This window comes from Lemur catta, chromosome 7, assembly GCF_020740605.2.
Source record: "Lemur catta isolate mLemCat1 chromosome 7, mLemCat1.pri, whole genome shotgun sequence".
Classification (NCBI taxonomy): domain Eukaryota; kingdom Metazoa; phylum Chordata; class Mammalia; order Primates; family Lemuridae; genus Lemur; species Lemur catta.
Genome location: NC_059134.1, coordinates 83,860,690 through 83,883,689, shown reverse-complemented (window position 1 = coordinate 83,883,689; position 23,000 = coordinate 83,860,690). Strand labels below are relative to the sequence as shown.

At 36.9% G+C, this 23,000-nt stretch overlaps 2 protein-coding genes across 4 annotated transcripts in view; both read left to right on the top strand.

Moving 5' to 3' along the window:
• The window catches only part of FBXO3 (F-box protein 3), a 32,728-nt gene extending 14,889 nt beyond the window's left edge, over positions 1 to 17,839 (top strand). The window contains exons 4-11 of one of the 3 annotated variants that reach the window (XM_045557772.1): positions 316 to 430; positions 2,428 to 2,632; positions 3,794 to 3,839; positions 7,313 to 7,397; positions 8,227 to 8,349; positions 9,650 to 9,765; positions 11,447 to 11,637; positions 16,692 to 17,839. In XM_045557772.1, coding sequence (XP_045413728.1) covers positions 316 to 430; positions 2,428 to 2,632; positions 3,794 to 3,839; positions 7,313 to 7,397; positions 8,227 to 8,349; positions 9,650 to 9,765; positions 11,447 to 11,637; positions 16,692 to 16,868 — 1,058 coding nt within the window. In that variant the 3' untranslated portion in view covers positions 16,869 to 17,839. Of the gene's footprint in view, positions 1 to 315; positions 431 to 2,427; positions 2,633 to 3,793; positions 3,840 to 7,312; positions 7,398 to 8,226; positions 8,350 to 9,649; positions 9,766 to 11,446; positions 11,638 to 12,739; positions 13,012 to 15,779; positions 16,371 to 16,691 lie in introns of those variants that run through there. The other 2 variants (XM_045557773.1, XM_045557774.1) reach the window with 2 other exon arrangements.
• Positions 17,840 to 22,480: 4,641 nt separating this feature from the next.
• The window catches only part of CD59 (CD59 molecule (CD59 blood group)), a 47,540-nt gene continuing 47,020 nt past the window's right edge, over positions 22,481 to 23,000 (top strand). The window contains exon 1 of the mRNA XM_045557770.1: positions 22,481 to 22,995. The gene's annotated coding sequence lies outside the window, so the exon portion shown is untranslated. The remainder of the gene's footprint in view (positions 22,996 to 23,000) is intronic.

Sequence of the window (23,000 nt, the reverse complement as noted above, 5' to 3'; positions counted from 1 at the left end):
TATATTAGATGTAGAAAAATGAGACTTATCTCAAGGTTTGTGTTGTAATGTGAAAAAATTATTGTGGATCTCATTGGTGCCTACCTTTCCATATTTTACTAAGTACCAGTGTTTTCCCTATTGAGGGGAAACTAAGGAATTTGCTTGCTCAGTGCATCAAATAAATTTTCAATTGATTTCCCTACTTTTGAGCAATACATTTTAGACAGAATTCACCAGCTCTAAGATTGTTTCATTGGTTAGCAGATAGATTGTATTTCTGCTTAGATTTAAGGCTTTATTTCTTCACAGTTTGCTTTTTGTGTGTATTTGCAGAAGGTGCTCGAGAGGAAGACCTAGATGCTGTGGAAGCTCAGATCGGTTGTAAGCTTCCTGATGATTATCGATGTTCATATCGTATCCACAACGGGCAGAAGTTAGTGGTTCCTGGGTAAGGTTTTCAATGTTTTGGTTATTTATTTTGAGACAGGGTCTCGCTTTGTTGCCCAGACTGGAGTGTAGTGACCTCATCATAGCTCACTGCAACCTCAAACTCTTGGGCTCAAGTGATACTCTTGCCTAAGCCTCCCTAGTAGCTGGGACTACAGGTGCATGCCACCATGCCTGCTAGTTTTTCTATGTTTTATAGAGATGGGGTCTCGCTATGTTGCTCAGGCTGGTCTCAAACTCCAGACCTCAAGCAATCCTCCCACCTTGGCTTCACAAAGTGCTAGCATTATAGGCATGAACCACCATACCTGGCCTGTTTTGGTGATTTTTTAATGATGAAAGTTATTTTTTAGAATGAAAGTAAATAAATTGTATTTGTAGTTGCCCCTCACAAATTAAAGAAATATAGGAATTCCCTCTTCCTCCTTATAGTAATGCATAACACAAAATATAAAGCTTGAATTAGATTTTATCAAAACAAATATGTATCATAAAAACATCATTTCTACCAACACATCCTTATAGTTAAAATGAAGTCTGATTGGGGGTGGGGGTATGGGACATAGGGTGGCAGCATGTGTGAGTATATTTTAACTAAACTGTTAAAACTCTGGAAGTGTTTATCCTATTGCAGCCAGGTAAATTGTTTTGGGAGCTTGATGCAAATTCTGTCTACTATACATGTAAAAAGAAATAATTTATTCAGAACTACATATATGAAAGAATAATATTAGAGTTTTGTTATATTCAAGCATAGCCTATAATTGAATGATCTATTTAAAATTTACTTCTAAAAGATGAAGTATCCATTGTGCAACTTTTTGGTAAAAGCAGACCATGGAGCAGCCATCAAAATTCACTTAAAGTTTTAGAAGCTGTCTGTTTTGAATGGGTTTACTTCTTTTGTACTTTTATGCAATTAAGCCATTTCAGAGACATTGTGCTTGTGAAATGCTAGGGAGAACTTTGCATCATTCTTTTTGGAGTCTGGTGTTCCTCTGTGTGTGAAGAGTCAGGTGAAGCTCTGTTACAACTTCAGATCAGGGCTGAGTGAGTACAGGGAATCTCAGAGGTGATCATATTGTGATTACAGGGTCATATTCGAAATCAAATATTGGGCATGGGTCAGAAACAGAAGTCAGTTAGGACTAGATAAGGCTAAGTTACTGGCTGTTTCTTCCTAGTTTGTTTTTCTACTGAACTGAAACTTGACAAAGTTGAAAAATGATCATATTTCAAGAGCAAACAGGAGAGAACTTTGTTAAAAGGGTTGCCCAGAACTGACACGACAAACAGGTCATGAATTTCAGCACAGGGATTTTCATCCAAGCGTTGAAATTTAGGATAGGAATCTCATCAAGGACCACCAGGTAGTCCTTGATACCTGTATTGCCATTATGTATATGTAGTGAGATTACTTTATACCTCATGCATTTCAAGTTTGTGAAGTTTGGACAAGGTTTATTTAGGCTGATTTACATTTATATTGTCTGGTTGCATAGGATAAGCTAAAGGTTTTATCAAGGTAAAAGTTCAGAGAATTTGCCCCTTTAAATGTTAAATTAGCTGTACACACATGGGAAGCAAGACACTGGCAAATCAATATATCAGGCAAGGTAGATTCTTGAAAAAAAATAAAACTGTATTTCTTTTTAAAAGGCTGACATGTACACACATGGGTAGCAAGACACTGGCAAATCAATATATCAGGCAAGGTAGATTCTTGAAAAAAAATAAAACTATTTCTTTTTAAAAGGCTGACATTTAGACATTTTAGACATTTATTTTTAATTTAAATCAGAATCTTCTTTCCAGTCAAAAGAGTTTGAGTTTAATATGTAGAAATTGTATGTCTTGGGTATTCCCAGTTTAGAATTGTCATGTTAATCAGTACTGATACAGTTGTCAATGTGAAATTATTATTCATTGAAAAGATGAAGCACAGCTGTTTGTTTGGCACTGCAATGTATTACATTTCTGAGTCTATATTCTCCTCAGGTTGTTGGGAAGTATGGCACTGTCTAATCACTATCGTTCTGAAGATTTGTTAGACGTCGATACAGCTGCCGGAGGATTCCAGCAGAGACAGGGACTGAAATACTGTCTCCCTTTAACTTTTTGCATACATACTGGTTTGAGTCAGTACATAGCAGTGGAAGCTGCAGAGGGTCGAAATAAAAATGAAGTTTTCTACCAATGTCCAGTAAGTAGGAAGTGTTTTTAAATGTGGCTTTAAGATGCATTCTGATGATTATATTAATGTGTGCATTTGGTATTTTCAGGGTTGTAGGATGGGTATAGAACTTTATGTATTTTAGTTATAGACCTAACTAGAGTGCCAGTATTCTGACATAACGGCATGGAATGCCAAAGGAAAATGTTACCGCTGGGCAAACAGTGCAAACTAGTGTGTACCTACAGAAGGAGAGCTGTGATTTGTGTCAAGGTATTTTAAGTTTAAGAATACTAATGAGGAGCTTTTTGTTGAAGTATTTAATTATAATGTATGTTACTGACTTTCTAAAAATTTAGCTTTTGAACATACTTTGATTCAAGCTCTGAGTACGACAGAAACTTTGTAAACTCTCTTCAGTAGATATTTGACTTGTCAAAAAATGTGGTTCCTTTTTAGACCTTTATGATTTTAATGTAACCATAGAAAATGTCATGGTATTGTTTTCATTTTTATTTCTTCAGTTCTCAGTAATTCCTTAGTTATATAGCCTCACCTTCATTTTTGCCTAGATGTGAACTTTTCACTTAAAAGAAGAATTTAAAATGTAATAGAAAATGCTTTTCACAGTTATCTGAGACATGTAACTCTATACATTTTAAATATTTAAAGAGCTTTCCTAGCTTTTCATTTTTTTCAAGCATTTTCACGTGTTTTGTCTCATTTTTGACTTGACATCTCTCTAAGGTTGGTAGGATGGTGGCTTGGGCTTTCCATTTACTGAGAGGAGTGACTAACATAGAATTGTTCAGGTCTCTTGACTCTGAATCCAAAACCTTCTCTTCTAGGATAACAAGCCATAAATCTTCTTACCTCAACTTTTCTATTAATAATTGTTTTCTTGAAGGATAATTTCCTGGTTCATTGTAGCAGTAATAGCACTACATAAGTGTTTACCTTTTTGAGAAGTGCCTGACACTCTTTTAAGGGCTTTATAGAAGGAGCCTTAAACATAGAAATCATAAAAGCAGTAACTGAAAAGTGTGAGGAATATCTGAGCATTGGTTGGAACACTTAAGTTATGTTTATTTTTATCTGGCTTTCCTTGTCTCCAGAGAAAGATACAGATAATGAACAGTGAGAAATTAAGTAAAATGTATTTTCATGAATTGTATTCTTTTTCTTACCTAGGACCAAATGGCTCGGAATCCAGCTGCTATTGACATGTTTATCATAGGTAGGAGAAGAAAAAGTCTTTCTTTTCCCTTCTTCCTCTGGGTTAAACAAACTAAGTTGTTTAAAACTTTTTCAGTTACTTGAGCAACTGGCAATTTTATACTTGTATTTCTTAAGGTTTGGTGGTTTATAAAGTACTGCATCTAGGTAGGTGCTCATTAGAACCGCTCTTGTACATTGTTTGCATTTTTTTCCATTTGGAAAAAGCCAATCCTTGTACATTCTTTGCTCTTAGGACTCTTCTATGGAACACTGAAAGGTATAGACTTGCTATGAATGTGCATAGTTCCCTTAACACACCACATGCATTTTCCACTGATCACATTAATATATAATATAATTGGAGAATAGATATATAAAGCACCTTATACTTTTTCTGTGCTAATGCTATCGTAAGATACTGATAAGTCACATTAGAGACCTCAGAAGCAGCAGTCTTCAGAGACCAGTGTAAACTGTGTGCCTCATAAACTCCTTGGTACAACTAGTTTTTCTTGGCCTTAAATATTTCTTACAGGGTTTTGAGAACCTTCAATTTGTATGCGAGTGCAGCCCACCCCTTTGCTATTCATCCAGTCTTGTCTTGCTTAGATTTTGTTCACCTAAGAGACACTTCCTGACTATCCATTCTGCTTTTTAAAGGCAGTGCTGACATGTATTAAACATCCCCATATATTAATAGCAAAGGGTCCTTGTAGGCTAAGGCATCTGTATGTAATTATATCTTCTAATTGGAAATTTGAACAGTGTTATCAGTCTCCATTTGTTCTATACTCTGGCACATTCCAGGTTTGTGGTGTACTTTACAACATCCAGAAGATCTCACCCCTACCTAGTAAGTTATAAAAAGCTTTTAAATTTAGGCCCTAGCATTCAACTCACTCTGACTCATGTGGTCTCTGGTTTCTAAGTTAAGCACCGTCTGGAGGTTATGCCTGTGCTTGTTGCCCTCATTGGCATTTTTGCATAGCACACACTGAGAGATAATTGTCATGGCTCTAGTCCAGCGGTGCTACTCAATTTATAACTAAAGGCTGCCCAAGCACTAAGGTAAGCTGCTAGCTAGACCCTGTGAGTTTCTCACTCTTAGTTTGGTGCTTCTCTGACATGGTATGGAAAACACCACCACTACAGCAATGTACTAAGGTCTTATAATACTAGTCTAGTAGCTGAGATTTCTCCTAGGATGGGAGAACAAAGCAAAAGATTTGAAATACACTGAGAAGAGATGAGGTGGGAAATTAATGATGGGAGGAAAGATGAGAAAGCAGCTTCCTTTAACCTACCTTGATAAAACCTCAGTACTATCAGAAGTTCTAAAACATGGACTTATTTTGAAAGGTAAATTACCATGCAGTATATAAATTGCATCTTGATTCAACTAAGTTTTACTTTCTTAGAATTTTTGGTAATATACAAGATGGCATCTCCTGGTGTTCAGTGCACTATTAATAGGTATTTAAATGGCTCATTCCTGTAATCCTAGCACTTTGGGAGGCTGAGGCAGGAGGATTGCTTGAGGCCAGGAGTTCAAGAACAGCCTAAGCAAGAGTGAAATCCCCATCTCTACAAAAAATAGAAAAATTAGGCAGGCATGGTGGTACATGCCTGTAGTCTCAGCTATGCAGGAGGCTGAGGCAGAAGGATTGCTTGAGCCTAGGAGTTTGAGGCTGCAGTGAGTTGTGATGAGGCTACTGCACTCTAGCCTGGGCAACAAAGTGAGATCCTATCTCAAAAAAAATAAGAAAACTGGAATCTGTGTTCAGTAAGTTTAGTAGTGAATGCTGCCTATTCTGTCCTCAAAGAACATACTCTGGTATGTATTATAATAAATTAAGGTACATTAAAATACACCATGCCAATTTCTTTTTTATGCAAACCATAAGAAATTTATTTTTACTTGCATAACATTTTATTCCATGAAGTATATACAAAATGATTTCTTAAACTCTTCAGAGAAATTACTAGTTATAAAAACATAAAATTATACCTTCTGTGAATTTTAATGATACTGTTTATTATAGCTCCTTAATATCTCAGTCAAAATGGATAGGGTATCAATGAACTTTGAAAATAATAGCATTTAATAAATAATGGGTCAGGCCGGGCGCGGTGGCTCACGCCTGTAATCCTAGCACTCTGAGAGGCCGAGGCGGGCTGATCGTTGGAGCTCAGGAGTTCGAGACCAGCCTGAGCAAGAGCGAGACCCCGTCTCTACTAAAAATAGAAAGAAATTATATGGACAGCTAAAAATATATATAGAAAAAATTAGCCGGGCACGGTGGCGCATGCCTGTAGTCCCAGCTACACGGGAGGCTGAGGCAGAAGGATCGCTTGAGCCCAGGAGTGTGAGGTTGCTGTGAGCTAGGCTGTTGCCACGGCACTCATTCTAGCCTGGGCAACAGAGTGAGACTCTGTCTCAAAAAAAAAATAATGGGTCAGAATGAGCCATTAACAGATACTGAGAAAAGAGCCAGCTATTAATGTTTACCTTCTCTCTATTGATGCCTTTAAAAGTTTAAAGCTTTATACCCTCAGATACAAGCCAAACTGTATCTTCTGTCATTCTCTCAATAGAATAATCAGTGAATATTTTAAATTTAGCATCTGGCATTCAGTGTGGCAGAGTGCAAGAACTGGTTTAATTGAAACTAGGTTACAAAGAAATTTATTGAACAACACTAATTAAGGGACTATATGTGCTAGGCATGAAGATATATTAATAAATAATGGGAATCTGATAGAGTTATGTTAAATATTACCTAGAAGAGGTAAACAATTCATGTAAGTGCTTGTTACTGATCCAGTCACTAGATCACGGATGTATGGTCTGGACTGGACTATTCTAGTAATTTTTTTCTGCTTTGAACTGGTCACTGAAAATACAGAAGACCAGTATGTAATTGACTCTATAGTGGTGTGCAGCTTGACCACTTTGGGACTGGCCTGATGAACAGAGCTCCACAATGCCACATCCCTGGTAAATGTCCACACTGAACCTGGCTTCTGCCAAAATTTTATGCTTGAGTCAGGATGTACCTGAAGCAGGGATGTACCTTGATCGAGAATAGGTGCTGATGTTTTTCTTGTGTTTCTTTCTCATAAACATAGCTGTAGCTCTTTTGTTCTGTATGTTCTATAAATTATAGATAAAAGGCTTTTATTTCTGGTACCAGAAAAAATTAAGGTTTAAAAATCGATCGTTTAATTATAAGTGTAAAAAAATAGTTTGAAGGTTGGAGGATTCCCTAATAATGGTTGGGGAGAAGGAGGGGGGAGAATCCCAGAAAAATATAGTTGAGAATAGAAATTGACCTGATAAAGGACTAGTAGAATTATATCTATAAATGTTTCTAGTTTTATTATCGCATCTTAAGCATTGAGAAATTACTCTTGTTTCTTTGTATAGATTTTCCTATATAGATTTTACAAAAAATGTTTGTTCTTTTGTTTTCTCCCCTTCCTGGTTTACAGGTGCTACTTTTACTGACTGGTTTACCTCTTACGTCAACAATGTTGTATCAGGTGGCTTTCCTATCATCAGAGACCAAATTTTCAGGTATTTCATTTGGAGCTTTTTGGATTGAAATAATAATAAATCAGGAAAAAACTATCAGTCACAGATCATGAAATGATGTTTCCCAAGAAGGTTAATAACAGGACCTCTCATTATCTTAAATCTCACTATTTTATTCTCACTTTAATGCCAAAATATCCAAACACTTAAACACCTGGTATTTTTCTTATCTTGAGGAATCAAGAGAAAAAACTGATTTTGATTTAAAAGCTTTGGCTTTCTAGTAGCTATATAATTTCTTTTTGAAAAGAAAACTAAAAGCTGTTTGCCAATTAATAGATATATTATGAGTAGCAAAGTCAGTAACTATTAATTCCTGGCAAATATTATTTATTATCTCTAACTGAACATTCAGGTATTGTAGATGGTATTAGAGGTAATATTAGGTCACAGTAGTCTGGTTGGCAGAAATGATAGATTATACCTTAGAGGCTTCTGGAAACAACACATACATTTTTATTGTCAGAGCCACCATTTAGCAGGTATAGCTGGGTTTTCAGATGTCCCAAAAGTTGCCTAAACTCTGAAAAATGAGATAAGCTCTTGTTACTTTCCAAACTAATTAGCAATCCATTATTTCAAGCACTGATCATTGAACCTTGATTGCTGTCATTACTGATCTAGAGTCGCCAAGGTTTTCTAGTTTGTTTGTAGTTTTCTTCTGAATGTAATAGGACTATACCTAAATATTATCTAAATTTTGACGTCTGAAATATTTAAATTTTTGATCTTAAAGTATAAGCTATTTTGCATTGTATCTTTTATCTGAAATTAGTTGATTTAAAAGTGTTTAATTTTTTAAATTACCTAGATATGTTCATGATCCAGAGTGTGTAGCAACGACTGGAGATATTACTGTTTCAGTTTCCACATCATTTCTGCCAGAACTTAGCTCTGTACATCCACCCCACTATTTCTTCACGTACCGAATCAGGTGAGAATTTTAAATGAGGTCACCTTTCAGTTAATAGTGGGATATATCCTATGGATGTGTTGCTGTTGTCCCATTTGACACTATATATAAAACACATTTTGAAAGAGCTACTTGCTGAAGTTTAGAGAAAGGTGAAAACATTTTATACAATATAGTGTTCATAAAGGACCTTGACTTCACATTAACCTGTAAGTTATTTAAGTTATTTCTTACAAATATGCTTGGGTATAAAGTATTGTGCCAGCTACTGTGGGAAGTGGATCATTAAGTTGTAATCATCATTAAAGCTCTAAGTTGTAGTGCATTCTAGAAGTTATCAAATTGCCAAAGATAAAACCATGCATTTTAAATTTCATCTGGCCTATCTATATTTAATTAATATGTATTGAGTGCTTTCATGTATGTCAGACATGGTGCAAGGCATTAGATTTCATTAAATAAGAAACAAATATTTTAAATTCACTTTAGTTAGAAATATTCTGTGCTATGACATAAAAACAACTCATTGCTCTAAGGGATTAAGGATATTTTGTTTTAAGGTATGTTTTATATATTTTATAATATGTTTTTATATCTGAGTATATATATGTATTTAAACACATATACATGTATATATACGTACTGGAAGTATTTTAGTAATATATACTTATCAAGAAGCATCCTAGGATTTTGCAGCCTTTCATATGTCCAATTACACATATATGAATGTTTCTTGTTTTAATTGTTTAATTTTGATCTTTCCTAGGATTGACACATGCTTAAAATAAAAAGACCTACACATACCATGCTTATGGAGTACTCAAAGTGAAAATAAAAAACAGAATATGTCTAGAGAAAGGGGGAAATGATAGTGTCAGGAAAGAGAATCAAAATATAATTCCAGTAACTGGTGACGCTTTCTAGAAGCTAATGGAAAAAGTGAAGTGGGTTGTATCGCTCAGTTTTTCATAGCACTATATTCTAGAAAGTATTTGCCAAATTTATCTTTTTTGAACAGCAAAAGATTGTCATCTCCATTGTGTTTGCATATTTTTATGTTGCCCTTTCTGTTGTTGATCTTCACGGAAATCAAATGCATAAGTTGAGTGAAAGTATTTCTGTGGGGGAATCAAGCTAATTAAGCCAGTATCTTTGAGAACTTAGAAAAATAAATAGCTAACATAGACTTTGGGTTGGATTTAATTTCCCTTGGAAATTTCCTTTCATAGTTATTAGCCTGAATACTATATATCTATTAAATAAAAGAAAACAAAACAAAAGGGCCAGATTTGTGTATCTATCACCCTGCTCTCTTCTTTAGGATTGAAATGTCAAAGGATGCACTTCCTGAGAAGGCATGTCAGTTGGACAGTCGCTATTGGAGAATAACAAATGCTAAAGGTGATGTAGAAGAAGTTCAAGGACCTGGAGTAGTTGGTATGTAACCCAGAATTTAGCTCCATACCTTAATTGTTTAGAAGGAATTTATATTTCACATCATAACTATAATGTGGATAGGTTGTTATACTATCAGTTTAGTTCCTTAAACTTAGCTTTTCTAAAATTATAGCAAACTCAGTTATTCAGGGATTGATTTCCCTATCTGTGGATCACTTGGGCTTTTCCTACTTGTGTTCTTTATTTTTTTTAACTAGCTCATTATTCATTATGAATATAATGTGGATTATAGGCTATGGATTAGAAAGCAAGGGGCAGAAAGAAAAAGTAAATTTCTTGTCATCTTTTTTGAAGTTTGAGGGGAAATGTTAAAATTGATGACACAGCACATTGTAACTGCTCAATTAATATCTATTGGATAAATGAATGAAATAATTAAGGATGTTATAATTTAGTAAGAAAGAATCAGGATTATTATTGCCTAAAATATTTGTTAATTGAAAAACAGATTTATGGTTAAGATATTAAGCTAGAAATAGGCATAAATAAATAAGGAAAACTCTTATTATCAGTTTATGCTCCTGAGAAATTAGTTCATTTCTCTGAACCTCATCTTCAAAATATAAATAATTACAATATCAGCTAAAGAATTTCTGTGGTAATTTAATGAAATAATTTATGTAAAGTGCCCAAAGGAGTTCAGTGAAAGTTAGCTACTATTGTTGTATTGAATAAATCATCAACTTTGCCTTAAAAAAAGTTAGTGGCAGAGATTTTTGTTGTTTGTGGATTTCATTCAGTTTAATTCTGGTTATCATTGTCATTTAGCTTTTTAAAAAGTTATGAATATCTTAAGTTTCTGAGCCCTCAGATTCTTCAAATGGGATTATGTGTTCCAGGAAAACACTTAAGCTGTGTACTCCTGTTATCAGTCCTAAGCGTATGGAGAGGACTGATAACAGCAAAACCTTTAGTTTAAGGTTTTCTAAATTCATTACCATGAATAGATTCATGTTCTACATGTTTACATAATGAATTTTTCCTGGACTTGAGAATCTAGTACTAAGGGATTTCATTAAAGCCATTATTCTTTTTCTGTCATTTGCTCCCTTGGTATAAGGACTCCTCTTCGGACTGCCCTTTTGTCTGGTCTGAATTCTTAGGGTACCTCTTCATAATTTTACATTTTAGTTTCTTGCTACTTTTTTTTTTTTTTTTTTTTGGAGATAGGGGTCTCTGGTCTTGAATTCCTGGACTCAGGTGATCCTCCCATCTCTGCCTCCTGAGTAACTGGGATTACAGGCTCGTGCCCATGCCCAGCTATTCTTGCTACCTTTAAAATATTTAGATTACCTTTATCTCTCTTTGAACTAGTGTCTGTGATCCTTTTTATTACTCTTGTCCTAAAGGTTGTGTCTACAGTGCCTCAAAGCACATTGAAAAAGAAAACGTGCCTGTTTTGTTTTGTTTTGTTTTACTAGATATTTCCCATCTTCTACATTGTAGAGAATTTGGGGAATACAAAAAAAATTACGAGGAATAAAATACTTGCTCATAATGCCATCACTGTTAACATTTTGTTGTATTTCCTTTTAGATTTTTTTTTAAACTGTGCATTTACTTTTATGTAGTTTATATAATCCCATAGAGAACATGCCTTATTTACTGTAATGAAGAACTGAATTTTACACTTGGTTCATTGTTACTATTTTCCCTACAGGTGAATTTCCGATCATCAGCCCAGGTCGAGTATATGAATACACAAGCTGTACCACATTCTCTACAACATCAGGATATATGGAAGGGTATTATACCTTCCATTTTCTTTACTTTAAAGACAAGATCTTTAATGTTGCCATTCCCCGATTCCATATGGCATGTCCAACATTCAGGGTGTCTATAGCCCGATTGGTAAGTTAAATTTTCCTCTAGTGCTGATTTACATGACTTTGTAGAATTAACAAGTTACCAAGGATCTTTATTGATTAGGCAGAAAAGTGGTTTATAAATGGTGTTCCAGAGAACCCTAAAGATTTTGAGGACGTGTCTTAGGGGTCATGTTGGGAGAGATGGACGGCAGGTAAACGGGGCTCCTTACTCTCCAGCCAGAGAAACTCTGCTGTTATCTGTTTTAAAGATTCAACTGCTTTTCCACTGTTCCCAAAACAGTTCTGTAGTCTAAATGTATTAGAATATGAGAATACCACACTAGACCAATTAGAATTAGTTTTATGTTATTTCATTAGCACTGGGAAAACAATTTCTTACAATGCTTTTGCTAAAACTCCCAATTTAATATAAACTAAACTAATATCCTATAGAGATCATTACAAAAAGAATTTCATGTATAGATGTGGACTTTTAGCAGTCTCTCTCTGGGATCATTTCTCAAGTCAACCAAGTATATTTTTTAAATCTCATTTTTAGGGTTACCTTGTGACAAGTGTAACAGTAACCCTGATCTTAAGGACCATAGAATGGTTAAAGGAAATTATGAAGTTCCAGTTATACAATAGGAAAAAAATATGAATTGTATACCCAGAATGCAATTGAGTTGTAGGCATTGAATGTTTGGAAAATGCCTTCTATCTAGCTCCTAGAATGACCCTGCTGGGTGTGTCTAAAATAAGTCTGGAAGATTGACATGACATTAATCTGACCCAGAGCTGACACAATGTCAGCTGCAGTTGGGAGGGAGGATAATAATGAAACTTCAGGCCAATAGTGAAAAGGATCTATAGTCTGGATATGGAAGTGAAATTTTAACTTCCTTCCCAGTGGAGGAATGCTAGAAACTGCATATTTCCAGTACTGGCAGTTTGCTACTTCCTATAACAGACTTCTGTTTTTGACTAGCCCAATATCTGTATGAGATTGGTATAGTCTTATCCTTAAATGTTTGGTATTATTCATCAGTGAAGTTATCTGGGGCTGGAGTGCTCTTTGTGGGAAAATTTTGAAATATGAATTTAATTTTTTTAATATTCATATTTTCTATTTCTTCTTGTTTCAGTTTTGGTAATTTGTGCCTTTCAAGGAATTTGTCCATTTCATCTAAATGTTGAATTTATTGGCATAAAGTTATTGACAATATTCCCTTGATATCCTTTTAATGGCTACAAGAGCTATAGTCATATGTCCTCTTTTGTTCTTAATATTGGTAACATTTCTTTTGATCATTGCTTTAGCTAGGAATACTTTTATTGATCACTTAAAGAAAAACAACTTTGGTTTCATTGATTTTTTTTTATTGCTTGCTCATTTTCTATTCCATTGATTTCACAATTATCTTTATTTCTCTCCTGCTTTGGGTTTAATTTGATTTTCTTCTAGCTTTTTAAGGTAGAAGTTTCATATTGATTTTAGACCTTCTCTCTAAGCTCTGTTTTAGCCACATTTCACAAATTTTGATATGTCGTGTTTTTATTAACATTTAGTTCAAAATAGTTGTAGGTTTCCCTTGTAATTTAATTTTGTTCTGTGACTTTTCTAGAAATGTATTAATTTTCAAACATTTGGAGGTTTTTCAGTTATATTGTGGTTACTAATTTCTAATTTTATTGTTAGAAAACTTGCTCTGTATTTTCAATCCTCTTAAATGTTTTATGGCCCAAAATTATGGTGCATCTTGGTAAACGATCCTTGTGTATTTGAAAAGAATGTGTATTCTGCTATTTGGGGGAATATTATTCTATGAACGAAAGGTCAACTTGGTTGACAGTGTTTTTCAAGTCTTCTATATAGTTATTTATTTATTTTTTGGTCTTTGTTCTATCAACTACTGAGAGACAATTGTTGAAATCTCCAAATATAATTATAGTTTTGTGTATTTATCTTTTTAACTCAGATTTGCTTCATGTATTTTGAAGCTCTATAATTGTATCCAAATACATGTGGTATTATTATGTCTTTTTAATGACGTGATTCTTTAATCATTATGGAATCTCCTTCTTTATCTCTGATAATATTCTCTGTCTTAAAACTTAAAGAGCATTCAGGGTTTTCTTTGGTAGGCAACTGAGTTACTCTTGGGTCCTATTGATCCTTTTGAGGCTTGTTTTTAATATTTGTTAGTGTGAGGGTAATATAGTCATTACTTAATGATGGTGGTTCTCAACTCTTCAGTCTCATGATCCCCCTAAAGCCTGAAAACGTATTGAGGACTCCAAATAACTCTTGCTTATGTTGGTTATATCAATATTTGCCATGTTAGAAATTGAAACTAAGCAAGTTTTACAATATTTACTCATTCCTCAAATGATAATAATAAACCCATTACATGTTTAGCCCTCTCTTAACTGTGCTCTTACTTATTTAGAGTTTTCATTTTCTACTAACCACAAATAAGCATATAAAATCTTGACCTGCCTTATGGAAAATGTTTTCTTTCAAGGATGAGAAATCAATAAAAAGAAATGAGAATTTTGGACTTATTTCTTATCAACATAAAAAAGGCAATGGGGTTGTATTTTTTGACCTTTCATGTTACTGGTTTTCTTGATAGGGAAGTTGGATTGTTCTCCTTTTTTGTTCTCTACCAGTTGATTAATTAGTAGGCTTAATACTTCCTTTTTCTTTATACTCACAATGCCACTTTAAAATATACTTTCGGTTGGTCTTATGGTTTTTCTTGGTGTAGGCAGCTTTAGAGGTCCCTGCTGCTAATTTTTTTCCATTCCTGTCTGTGTGTTCCTCTCTCTGCTGTGTGTATATGTACACTTTTTTCTGAGCAATCTCTCTTTCTCTTTAGCCACATTGATTTCTTTAACAGTTTTTCTCTTTTCTTCAAGATAATTAATAACCACACTACCCGAATATCATGTTTTAGGATTTCCTAAGCCTTCCCCTTTCCCACCTTTTGGACCTCCTACTGAATTTTGAAGTCTTCATTCCTTAGATTAAACATATATCCAAAGATAAAAAGAATGTAATATCTTATGTCATATCTGTGTATATTTTCTCTGATTGTTACTGTTGTTGTTTGTGTTATAATAAATCCCAAGTGACACAATTCCTTTCTCCTACATTAATTCATTTGCTTGCTCAATAAATACTGACTACTGTAGTAAACCATACAATCAAAATCCCTGACTTGGAATTTACATTCTAGCTGGAAGAGACAAACTATAACAAATAAACATTATGAATTTATGTCCAGTAGTGACAAGTGCCTTGGAGAAAAATCAAAGTAAAGGAGATAAGGAGCATTGTGTTGAGCTGTTCAAATATAAAGATGTGTCAGGAAAGGCCTTGGTGACATTTAACCTAAGATGTGAAAGGAGCACAGGGAGTCAGGTGGATATGGGAGAAGAGTGTTGTAGGCAAAAGAGCAGCAAATGTGGAGGTCCTGATGCAGTAATATGCTTGGTGTGTTTGAACCAAGGAGGGCAATGTAGCCAGAGTGCAGTGAGCAAGAGAGAGTGGCTGGAGATGAGATCAGAGGGATGGTGGGGTGCTGGATCACGTAATGCCATAAAAGCTTCAGCGGAAGGACTTTTGTCAATGTCATGCCCCAAGTTTCCCCATACTTGCCAGATTTCCACCTAGGTCCTCCTTGCTGTTCAGAATTCTGTCTGATATAGTAATTCCTCTCATTGAGTCTTCAGATGTGTGAGAGAAAACATTGACAGCAGAGTAAGTTCAGACTAGAGACACTGCTTAAGCAGAATTGATCTTTCCAAGAGATGTTCGGATATTGCACATTCACCATCATTATTGTCCTATTCTGAGAGCCTCCAACAAGTTAATTTAAAAGTGGAGGCTATCGTTTCCCGACAATATGGGCTGATCTTAGTGATGTACTCCTGATGAATTGGCAAAGTGACACTGTGACTTCTGTGACACTGTGAGTTAGATAAAGGTAACACGCCTTCAGCGTGGAGTTCTCTGTCTCCTGGGACATGTGTCTTTGGTATCCGAAGCCACCATGTAAGAAGTCCAGCTACCATGAAGCCACCATGCTGAAGGGACCTTGTAGGCATGCCATATAGAGATAGAGGGAGGCACCCGGGTACCCCAGCTGTTTCTAACTCCAGATGTTTGGATTATCCCAGCTTGGGTACCAGATATGTGAATGCAGAAGCCCTTGAGATGACTCCAATCCAGTTACCATCTGACTGCAACATCATGAGAGAAGACACCAAGCCAGAACCACCCCATCAAGTACTTCCCAAATACCAAACCCACGTGAACCATGAGAGATAATAAATGACGTTATTGTTTTAAGCCACTAAAAAAATAAAAATATTTTTTTAAAAAGTAGAGGCTACCGATGGTTGAATTCAAGTGATGTGTCTTCATAGTAGAAGCTCAAGAAAAATCTTTTAGATGTTTTGTTGGCAGTGCATAAAAGTTACCAGTAGGGGTCATACTTGATTAATATTTTGACATCCTCCTTTCTATAAGTATATAGATTAATAAATTATTATTTAATACATTAATATAATAAGTTCAGTAAAACTTTATCTTGGATTGTTAGGAGTGGTCTGTGTACTACCTTGTATGAATTACCAAGTACTGTGTAAAAAATAAGTGTTGCCTTAATTGAATGTTTACCATTAAAACCATACGGAGCCAGGCACTGTGGTATATACCTATAGTCCCAGCTACTCAGGAGGCTGAAGGGAGGAGGATCGCTTGATCTCAGGAATTGGAGTCCAGCCTGGGCAACATAGCAAAGCTCATCTTTAAATAAATAAATGAGTGAATGAATTAATAAATGAAAAGAAAATCTTTCAACAACAAACAACAAAACTATACTGAGCATTATCTAATATGTGATACAAAATATACTCCAGAATCTTGCATCAGCATGTACATTATGAAAATGCACTGTCCAAGTCGATGAAAACTCAGATTTGCCATGTCTGGTTGTTTGGATTCTAGATAAATGAGAATTTGCATTAAATAACGATAAAAAAATTGATGGATGCTCTTCTTATGAAAAGATTGTTTTCTCTTTCAAGGAAATGGGTCCTGATGAATATGAAGAGATGGAAGAAGAAGAGGAGGAGGAGGAGGAAGAAGATGATGAGGATGATTCGGCAGATATGGATGAATCAGATGAGGATGATGAGGAAGAGAGACGGAGGAGAGTCTTTGATGTTCCCATTCGCAGACGACGCTGCTCACGCCTTTTTTAGCAAGGCTCCTGCTAATGGAAGCACCGAGATGATTCTAGTCTGTTAAACAGATTTCTCAATAATGTAAATAACTAAATTGTTTGCAGCATATAGCAGGAAAACTAGCATGATATATTGTTTGAGGCCCTGGGTTCTATGTGACATTACATTTGAAATTGGATTGTTTTGGTTTGCTTTGTGTTTTTGAAGTAGAAGAGGAAATGAGAATCTTTTTTTTCTCTTCCAGGAGTCAGTGGAGGAATAGTTCTCTAGCTAAGGAATAGACATTTCTTTGTTTTAAAATATTTTATACTTATAAAAATGTAGAAATGGAGAGGGAATTGTTTTGAGTGAGGATTTAAAATGTAGCAGAAATACCTACGCAAGAATAGAGAGAAACTGTGACTGAATGATTCTGTGAAAAGACTTCTTGCAGTTGTAAGCTATTTAGAAATAAACAAAATTTGTAACTAGACTAATCCATTTAGTGATTCCTAATATTTTGTACTCACAGGGAACTAACTGACTAACTTGACTGCTAGTGGTTTGTCCTTTCTTAGACAATCTATCCTTGACTTTAAAGTGTTTATCACTAAGACCTTGAATCTAAATTTTTTGTCACCACACCCTTGAACTTAATTTAAAGTTTTCAACACAATGACCTTTAATTCAAATCTTCAACTCTTTGGCCTTTATCATATTATTCACAGATGCATCATTTTTGAAATGTAGTGTGTAAAAGTATGTAGTGTGTTGCTTAACAAAAGATTCTTCACTATGTCTCACGTAGTCTAAATTTGTAAATACCTCTTCTGTTTTGGTTCTGCTTTATACACTTGACTGTCTAACTTTATGATAAGTGACATGAATTTTATGTTAGGATTAAGTATGTTTTCCTGAAACATGGGTTTTTTTGTAATTATATAATTGAGAGTTAAGAATGACATCCTTCAAGTGTTAAAAACTCACATTTTAAAAGCAAATTTTGGTTCTGATCCTGTATTTTGTGTAAGTGCCTATTTTTCATAAACTAATATTAATCACCCTTTGCTCTTAAGATGGAAGATGGGATTTACTGTTCAACAACAGTTGAACTCTGGCCTGCTGTCAGAGTATAACAGTCCCATTCAAAGTCATCTCCTGGCTTTGTTTGTACCCTCCTGTGTGCTCCACCTTCCATTTTCCCCAAGGACAGCTCTTTTGTAGAGAAAACTGTAGGAAGAGGGGGCGGTATTAAGGGTTAAGCAGCTGCCAGGGACCAGGGACCGGGGACCACGAACCACGAAGGCAAACTTACCCTTTCATATTGATGTGTTAAAATGTTCTGAGATAGACTAAGTCAGTTTTCCTCCTTTGTTTTCATGTACTAAGCATATTATCGGGCTACCAAATCCTTCTATTATGGCTATTCTTTTTTTTTAATCAACTGTCTTTGTTTAGGTTGCTATAACAAAATATCTTTGAGTAATTTATTAACAATAGAAATTTATCATTAACAGTTCTGGAGGCTGGGAAGTCCAAGATCAAGGTGCCATCAGATTAGGCGTGTGGTGAGGGCGTGCTCTCTGCTTCAAAGACAGTGCGGTGCCTTCATGCTGTGTCTTTACATGGCAGGAGTGGCAAACAAGCTCCCTCAGGCCTCTTTTGTAAGGGCACTAAGAGCCCTCACGACCTAATCACCTCCTAAAATGCCCACCTCTTAATACTATTGTTTTAGGGATTAAGTTTCAATATGTGAATTTTGGGGAAACACAAACATTCAGACCATAGCATCAATCCACTTAGTTTTTAAAAAACTAGAATTTCCCAATAAAGCAGCAATTAAGGTGGCCCCAGGATCCCTTTCCACTTTTTTGCATCTTTCTCTTTTCCGGATGACTCTCCTGTCTCTCAGTTTCCAGAGTACTCGTGATGCCCAGAATCTCCCCTGCAACCCTGTCCAACCCTTGCTTCTCAGAATGCGGCAATTTGCTTATCCTGTCATCAAAATTCACATTCTTTTATTCATTAATTAGTTGAATGAAGTCTAGTTCATACCAAGATGGGTTTTTTTGTGTGTTTATTTTCATTAGCAAGAATGCTTATCCTCCCATAACAGGAATTTTACAGCTGGCATTAACATTGCCCAAACCAGACTATACTTTTGGTGGAGCAAACACCATTTCTGGTTCTGAGGCCGCTTGAAAACACCACCCATTTTTTATTCATTTCTCTAAGGCTCGACGTATCAGTAGAATGAGACAGATGCCTAAAACATTAGTAGCTTAAATAGTTTAGGGGCTATTCAGTGAAAAGTCAGAGGCAACTAGTTCAGGGCTGACATGATGGCACAACAATGTTGTAAACCTTACAGATTCATTCCATCTTTCTGTTCTGCCATCCTTAACACAAGACTTTTCCTCTCAAAGGTCTTCTCATGGTTGCAAGATGGCAACCATAGTCATATTGTATTCAAGAAAGGATGATGAGAAAAGAGCAAAATTAAGTGGAAAATAAAAAGCGAGATGTGAGGCTGGAGAAGTAAACTAGCCAGGTTTGAGATGTGAGGCTGGAGAAGTAAACTAGCCAGGTTCCTAGCAGTCATGGGGAGGATAAGTAGGGAAGGGGCAGCATAGGGACCTAGTATGAAGGAATTGTAATGGCCCAAATAAGATACACGATTGGCCCAAATTAGGGCAGTGGCAATGTGAGGAGCGGATGATCTAAATAAGTGGCGAAGTAGGCAGGAGTTGCTGAGTAGATGTGAGGGAGTGGAAAGAATCAAAGTTGATTCCCAGGTTTCTGTCTTCATTTATTAAAAAAAAAAAAATCATTGCAGGAAAAGCCCTTGATCTTTGTGACACAGGAAAGTGATTCCCCACTGCTGGGAGTCTCTTGAGGTCCAAGTGGATCTTTGGGTTCGAGCAAGAAAGAATTCAGGAGTGAGCAGACAGGATAAAGTGAAAGCAAGGTTTATTCAGAGACTAGAAAATCTGCTCCACAGACAGAGCAGAGGCAAGTTCTCCCTGCAGAAGAGAACTGGTCCCTGGTTTCTGTTGCCCTTCTATTGAAGCAGTGGATTAATTCTAGGTTAAATAAAGGGAGGAATATTCATGGAAGTGGGGGTGTTTTCCTGGAATAGGGTGACACCCTCTATTTCTCCACCATCTTGGTTCTAACTGGTTGGAACTGGCCCTGCCTCAATCCTGTTTTCATCAAGGTAATTTGAAACCTGGAGACTTCTTGATTTAGTTTGGTAATGCTGCAGCAATGCCGGAAGCAATGCCCTAAACAATGCCAAAGCAATGTCCAAAGCAGTGCCCAAAGCAATAGGTGCCAGTTTTCTGTCTCAATTGGAGATGAGTTCAGATTTGTAGACATTGAGTTCAAGATGTCTAAAGAACAAACCAGTGATGTCTAGCAGTTAGTTGGATATGAAAATGAAAATAGAGGAAGTGGTCAGAGCTGGAGACCACGATTTGCAATTCATCTGCAACACATACATCCCTGAGATAAAACACTAGTCTCCCAAGGAGCACATAGCAATGGTTCTCAGTCTAACCCTGGAACACCAAATTATTAGTGGGAGGAGGAAGAGACCCTCAAAATTGGTCAAGAAACTGGAGAGCAAAACCAGGAAAGAGTGGCATCTCGGAATCTGACAACTTTAAGGAAGGAATAGCTAATGGGATGCATATAAGGTAGTGTTAAGCGTAGGAACTCGTAATACAAAGATTAGGATAGAAGGAAATAGAAAGTTTATTTTACTTTCCCCTAGAGACAGAGAGGAAAGGGCTCAGCACAGGAAAGAAAGAAACAAGTAGTGCCAGCTAGGAGGATGGGGTTTGGGGTTTTTATGGGGACAAAGAGAAAGGAAAAAAGTGATTACTGTCAGCTGATAGCAGAAAACAGCTGTGAAGCAGCTGTGTCTGTTTTTCCTTTTTGAACCCTCTTTTCTGGGAGGCTGTCTTTTCAGGGTCATTGGAATGTGATCTGGTGGGAACTGGGGAAGCATCACACTCCCATCTGCTCAATTCTTTTCAAGTGCTGTGAAAACAAACCCTTAGAGGCCACAGGTGGTTAATTAAGCAAGGGACTGCTGTGCTGTGATCTTTCCCTTCAAAGGGGCAATTAGGTGCTGTGAATTTTCTCCCTTTTTTCCCCCGTTTATTTTTCTCTATTAGTTTATTAGCAAGGCCATCCTTTCAGGTAGTGCATGTGAAAGAGCTTTGTAAACCATCATAGGAAATATATGGTATTAACTGTTTTAAGCAGGCTCACTTTAAATATCAAACCAAGTCCTGATTTAAGAAACTTCCATTTGAGTAGAGGAAAACCAGGATTTGGGCACCACCAAAATGAAACTCATTCCTTAACAGCATAACCTCCTAGAACTAGTGTCTGCTTGCTTTAAACCCACCAATTAAATCTCCCAGAGGGAATCTTGTCTGGAATACACTCTGGGTGAAGGCGTTGGCCCTCAGGTCCCTGTCTCACTCCCTGTCTGTGCTCTCTGACCTTGGTGTGGGGGTAGGGGCCCCCAGGTGTGTGTGCTGCAAACCTCCCAGGGTTTGTGTCAGGGTTGCTTTTTGAGATGTGTTGTCCTGGTTCTTTGGCTCCTTGCTTGGAAGAATCACAAGCAAGGCCAGTGTGCGGAAGTGAACAGAGACAGGAAGCAATTTCACACAAGCAGCCTTTACTGAGCACAGCAAAGTGTACAAAAAGAAGGTGCGTCCTGGAGGAGGGATGGGTCTGTCGCCGCGAATGAAGACCCTGGAGTCTTAACACACTTCTACTTTTATATTTATACCTTATGATGTGCTAAATGGTGGGCTGAATATTCATTATTTTTTCTGGGAAAAGGGTGGAGAGTTCCTGGAGCTAAGGGCCCTCCCCAATTTTATCCTTACAGGGTAGCTTCCAGGGGTTGCCATGACATTTCTAAACTGTCTTGGTGCCGCTGGTGGGTGTGATTTTTACTATGCTAATGTATGTTAATTGAGGAAAGATTACTTTTGATCTTGAGCTCCTAGTTTTCCGCACATACTCCTGGCTGGGAAAACGCCCTAACCTCAAGTTCCTGTTGTCGCAGGTTTGGTTCTAGATGCCCACTGGCCTGCTCACATTCGCCCCCTCCCTTTTTCCTGTGGTAAGCACTGTTGGCCCGCACCTGTCCCTAACAGCCTGTAAGTACTAAAAACTCTTAAACTGTTCACATTGTGGTTTTGTCAGTGAAACCATGCCCGCAATCCAATCCCTGACCGTGAGGCACAGCAAAGTGACCCACACAGTAAATCCCCTGCTGGTGCTCTTCTGTCCCAGCCTCTGGTGGCCCCCAGGGGTCAGTCCTCTCCCCAAATTGATGGAGAAACTCAAAGAGTTTCATTGCCCAGTAAGCTGGGTTGTTTGTTTTTTTTTTTTTTTTTTTTTTTTTGAGAATATCATTCTTTTTTTTTTATTTCAGCATATTACAGGGGCACAAATGTTTAAGTTACGTATATTACCTTTGCCCTACCCCAGTCAGAGCTTCAAGCGTGCCCATCCCCCAAACGGTGGGTAGCACACCCATTACGTGTGTATATTCCCGTCCCCTCCTCCCGCTTCCCATCTGCCCAACACCCGATGAATGTTATTATTATATGTGCACTTAAGTGTTGGTCAGTTAAAGCCAATTTGATGGGGAGTACATGTGGTGCTTGTTTTTCCATTCTTGGGCTAAGCTTTTAAACGCATGTTTTGTCTTGGTTCCAAGCAAGTCACAAGGCACGAATGCAGCTGTGGCTGAGGGCCATTTGGGAGACGCCAGAGCCTGACAGCAAGAAGGAGCCTGGGGCTGCAGCGGGGCGCATAGCCTGCCAGCCGGGCCAAGTGGGCTCTCGGGCCACGAGCAAAGCATGGGCACAACAAAAGTTCTGAAAAACATTTAAATAGAATTTGAAAAAATAGAAGGGAAAGTCTGAAGTCTTTTGAAGTTTGCTATTGTTTTTATTTTCTATGACAATCAGAGGAGGACGCCATAAACTTTCATTTCTCCAGCGTTTTAAAGGTGTTCATCCAGTCTTGGCCACCGGCTTTCTCCTTGCTGGCCGGGTGACTGACGCGTCTGGAGTGCGGTGGTGGTGCCAGGCGAGGCCACCGCAGCGTCTACCGCCTGCATCAGCGTCCGCAGGTGAC